General features: G+C 41.6%; 1 protein-coding gene across 1 annotated transcript; it reads left to right on the top strand.

The window, feature by feature from the left end:
- Positions 1–416: 416 nt before the first annotated feature.
- On the top strand, positions 417–4,099 carry LOC129401727 (keratin-associated protein 19-3-like). The gene is made up of 3 exons (XM_055124535.1): positions 417–507; positions 1,612–1,673; positions 3,878–4,099. Exons 1-3 carry the CDS (start codon positions 417–419, stop codon positions 4,097–4,099), a joined length of 375 nt encoding a protein of 124 aa, XP_054980510.1.
- Positions 4,100–4,902: the final 803 nt, after the last annotated feature.

Genomic DNA, 4,902 nt, shown 5'->3' with positions numbered 1-4,902 from the left:
TTCTGTATAATGCAGGTTTGATGTGGCAAAGTTCTCCTGAACTTTGAAATCCAATCCACCTGGATACCTCTACTACTCTGTTTTGGCCTTTAGAGCTTCTTTTTTTTCTGATTTCAGGCTTGTTAAAGTCACATGTGTTTTGGCAGCCTTAGTGCCCTCACTAACCATGAAGACATCCTACCATTTTCAGGGTAATCATTATACAGCTGATCTTAAACCGTATCCTCTTCTTCATAGCACCAAGGATCTCAAATGAGATGGTCTCTGGGATTTCCTCGTCCTTTTGAAGCAACCGGTGACACTGGCACTCTGTGACCAGTGTCAGGTGGAGGATGGAGGAGCTTTTGGCTTTAGAGGATGGAGGAGTCTTTACAGAGTTTCTTGGTAATCCTAGGAGATGAGGAAGCTTCTCTTCCATGCATTCTCAAACAGTTTTGTACCACCAGACACAGGTGAGAGGTTTCCCCATCGTCACCAACTTTGCTGACCAGCACAGCACCTACGAGGGTATGGTACCACGAGTGTGTTTAATGTCACCAAAATTTTATTTTTAACTATTATTTCTTGGTTATTAAAAGTTAATTTAAAAAAACATCATCTGGATAACCCTAGTAGTAAAGCGTATGAATTATGTACGGTTCATTCCCTTGGTTATGCATTTTAAAGAAACCTTACCCTTTCAAGAATAAAATTGGGCAATTTTACTTCCAAATACAAAATATGTTTCCAAAATGGAGAAACAATTTTCCAACAAAAACTCAGAGAGTTTTTGGCAGCATGACAGGAAGTTATATATATGTGAAAGTGTTCATAATTACTATTTTGGGTGCTTTCCACTCTGAAGGTTTCCACATCTCAACGTGGAGTGTGTAATTTCTTTCTTCTACTCCATGTGACTCTTCTCTGTCTGGAGAAGTCTGTTGCTCTCTTGAAATCTTTACCATTCTTCTCTCCTTTCAAAAAACCTTCTCTGCTTGACTAAAAATATTATTGAATTTATGTAAATCAATTACTTTTTCAGCAATCTTCTTAGTATAGCTTATTCAGAAAAATACAAAGTTGCTGAAGAAACATACTGAATATATATTTGAAATAACAATTTCTTATCTTTGACAATAAGATTTTTATTTATGGATTTTCTAGTAGGTCAAATAAAATTGATTTATATCATATTTATGCTTCACCTTGGGTTCTGAGTTCCTGTGGGAAGTGACATTATTGGTGGTTTCTTTTAGCGACATTTCACACTAGAAACGTAAAGGTCAGTTTCTTGAGGACTTAAAATATTTTGAATATGTAATTTTAATATTGACTCATCTACTTTTTAAGGAAAATGGTCATTCATTACATTTTTGAAATACTTCATGTATAATTTAAGTACGTATTATAATTGAAGTGCACACTGTGATTTGAATGTAAGACTTATGTTGACCATCAACAAGGAAACTGCTGATTTGTGTTTTCTTTCTCATACTAATAATTAATGATCCCTGAATCAGGTCCTTGTCTTGCTGATGTTTTTATTATAAAAATTAATCTTGGATTTATCCGTCTCTAGACAACTAGCTAAGGGAATCTAACTCTCCTAAGTAACACTGTAATCTTTTCCAGTGATTTTTCGAATGCCTTGGATGCAAATGAGTCAACAGATTGCAGACAAACAAGTTGCAAGGGTAAATGCTCAAATCATTCCAGTACCAATAGCCTAAAGAATAAAGCAAGTCTTGTGCTAGAAACAAACTTGTATTTTGGAGCTGAAGCGATAGTTCAGCAGATAGGCATTTGCCTTGCATGCGGCCGACCTGTGTCCAATTCCTGACATCCCATATGAACTCTGAGTCCTACCAGGAATAATCCCTGAGTGCAGAGTCAAGAGTAACCCCTGAGCACACCAGGTGTGGCCCCAAAGCAAAAGAAATAAAGAAGCGTCTATTGCTTTTTCTTTGCTAATGAGTTTTGAAACTCAGATCATGTGTGCAAGAGAGAGCGAGAGTGCAAGAGAGAGCAATTAGGAAATCTAGAGGGAGAACGAGGAGAGAGAGAGAGAGTAAGAGAGATAGAGAGAGATTGCTTCCAGGTTCTCATAGGATCCCCATTAACAGGTAAATTAAATTGTAATTTAATTTAATTCTAAATCCACCATCAATTTTGGGAAAACATTATCTAAAAGTTTTTAAAAATAGCTTTTGGACCCGGCTGTGGAAGGAGCATGATGGAGGGGCCCGAGGGAGCGCCCTCGGACTCCAAGCAGCCCACTGAACTAATTCCGGCATGGGACCAGAGACCCCACGGCGTGCTGAAGCTGTGGGACCCGGGCATCCCCCAATTCTTTTAACCTGTCTCTCTCTCAACTCCTCCCTCCTGAGCACAGCGCAGGAGCCGCGGTTTTCCTGAGCGCAAAACGGAGACGCCGAGCCTCTCTCTAGGTTTCTCCATCTTATGAGCACCATAAAAGGGTAAAAGTTTGTAGTGATGTTATTTCTGGTTGTACTTTCCCTGGACTTTATACAGAAACCCAAAACCGCGCGGCCGCTGCCGCGGCCGCACGACTTAATGTCATCTTAGTATGAGCAATGTGTAATGGTTCCTTTCTAATGGGGCGGACTTTTGTGGGAGATCCTAATAGTAAGTCTGTCGCTGAAATATTGAAGGCAATCAAAGTGGTAGCCATCTCACTAGACTGAACTAAGCTATATCCCCACGCCGGCTGAGAAGAAATTTTCTTCTTTCTCGGGAAGAAACGCGGTGTGTCATCAACTACAGTGTGATGTCCATTAAGCAAACAGACCTGGTGGCGTGGGAATGGGATATAAGGGGAAAAATTATGTACAAGGAACAGCGGGACGCTGGTGGAATCTCGAGCCGGAGCCGATACCAGCGCAAGACCGTCGGTTCCAGAGACTGCTTGCAGATACTCTACAAGTCTATCAACTAAGCCAGAGCCCCACGCCTGCTGATGACGGGAAATAACCATCCTTTTCGGTTTTTTTCTCCCTTGTCAGGCAGCGTGGAGATTACTAAAACAGGCGTGAACTCGGTGGCGCGGGGCAAGGGGGAAAAAGAAAAACTATGTAACAAACAGCGGGACTTAATATCTCTATATTCTTAGCAATGGAGAACTATCAAATGCCTCCTTGGCAATAGGACTGCTTTTCTTTTTTGGGGGAAACCCCAACAACGGTAGTGAGTTGTGTGTTGAAACATGGAATGTAATCGAAATAAGGCGTAAACGAAGTGAAACATATCATGTGCAAGGGTTGGGACTGGGGAGGTGGGAGGGGGCGGCAGGTATACTGGGGGGGTTGGTGATGGAAGATGGGCACTGGTGAAGTGAAGGGTGTTTGAGAACTGTATAACCGACATAATCCTGAGAACTATGTAACCCTCCACATGGTGATTCAATAAAATTTAAAAAAAAAAGTTTTTAAAAATACAATTACTTTTATTTACAAAATTACAAAAATTAGGATGGTTAAGCTAATAACAGTGTTTGTCAGAAAAAAAATTAATAAAGCTGGTTTTCAACCTTACTGGACATGCCTCTCTCATTTTCCAAAGTATTAAGTTCATTCAGTAGAGGTTATCTCCTTAGTTCTGAGTAGCTCTGAGATAGACTTTATAGACTGAAGTCCTTTCAGCAAAGTCTTTGAAGATACCACAATCATGGCTAAGATGGACTGAAGTATTTCACTGGAATCGGTTCAAACACTTCTAAATTGAAAGAGAACGAGATGAAAGATGGTCTTTCATGTCTTTGAGGCCATAGAATGAAGGTTATGACAGTTGTTTCAATTGCCACACCCTTTCTGGGCTATATAAGAGCGCTGGGCAGCGGGTTGACATTTTCCATTGAGAAATACACCCTCTCATCAAACAGTCCCCAGTTCCTGACACCATCTGCTACTATGGCAGCTGCTATGGAGGCCTGGGCTATGGATATGGGGGCTTCAGGGGACTAGGCTGTGGCTGTGGCTATGGCTCCGGATTTGGAGGCTGTGGCTGTGGCTATGGAGGCTGTGGCTCCAGGTTTGGAGGCTGTGGCTGTGGCTATGGTTCTGGATTTGGAGGCTATCACTATGGCTATGGATGTGGTTGCTGACGCCCATCGTGCGATGAAGGATATGGAGTCTCCAGCTACTACTGAAACAGGAGAAATGAAAAAGATTGGTGCTTTTCAACTTTAGAATCCTAAAGCTATTCTACTGCTAGTTATCCTCATCCTCTTCTTTTCATCCTTCTCCTCCTCCATTTCTTCTTCTTCTTCTTCTTCTTCTTCTTCTTCTTCTTCTTCTTCTTCTTCTTCTTCTTCTTCTTCTTCTTCTTCTTCTTCTTCTTCTTCTTCTTCTTCTTCTTCTTCTTCTTCTTCTTCTTCTTCTTCTTCTTCTTCTTCTTCTTCTTCTTCTTCTTCTTCTTCTTCTTCTTCTTCTTCTTCTTCTTCTTCTTCTTCTTCTTCTTCTTCTTCTTCTTCTTCTTTTCTTCTTCCTTCTTCTTTTTCTGCTCCTCCTCCTTCTTTTCCTTCTCCCTCTCCCTTTCCCTTCTTCCTCTTCCTGTCCCTGTCCCTCTCCTCCTCTTCCTCCTCCTCATTCTCCTCCTCCTTCTCCTCCTCTCCTCTTTCTTCTATTTCTCCTCCTCCTTCTCCTTCTACACCTCTTCTTTCTCCCCTCCACCTCCTCCTCCTCTCTCCTCCTCCTCCTCCTATTTTTTTGTGGGGGTGAGCACACCCTGCAGTGTTTAGGGCTTACTCCTGGTACCAATATGGCAGGACAGGGATCTAATTGGGTCGCCTGTGAGTAAGTCAAATGCTCTGCATGATGTGCTATAGCTCTGGCCCCACTGTTAGTTCTTCTCTCAAGAATTTTTACCTACATCAATATTCAGATTATGCTTTGACCACAGGGTTAT

Source organism: Sorex araneus, chromosome 2, assembly GCF_027595985.1.
Source record: "Sorex araneus isolate mSorAra2 chromosome 2, mSorAra2.pri, whole genome shotgun sequence".
In the NCBI taxonomy this organism is placed as follows: domain Eukaryota; kingdom Metazoa; phylum Chordata; class Mammalia; order Eulipotyphla; family Soricidae; genus Sorex; species Sorex araneus.
This window is presented reverse-complemented; position numbering and strand designations above follow the sequence as displayed.

Coding starts and splice junctions, on each gene's coding strand:
- LOC129401727 (XM_055124535.1), top strand. CDS start 417: ATGCATTCTCAAACAGTTTTGTACCACCAGACACAGGTGAGAGGTTTC. Junction 508..1,611: donor CCAGCACAGCACCTACGAGG/GTATGGTACCAC, acceptor AATCTTTTCCAG/TGATTTTTCGAATGCCTTGG. Junction 1,674..3,877: donor CAGACAAACAAGTTGCAAGG/GTAAATGCTCAA, acceptor CTCATCAAACAG/TCCCCAGTTCCTGACACCAT.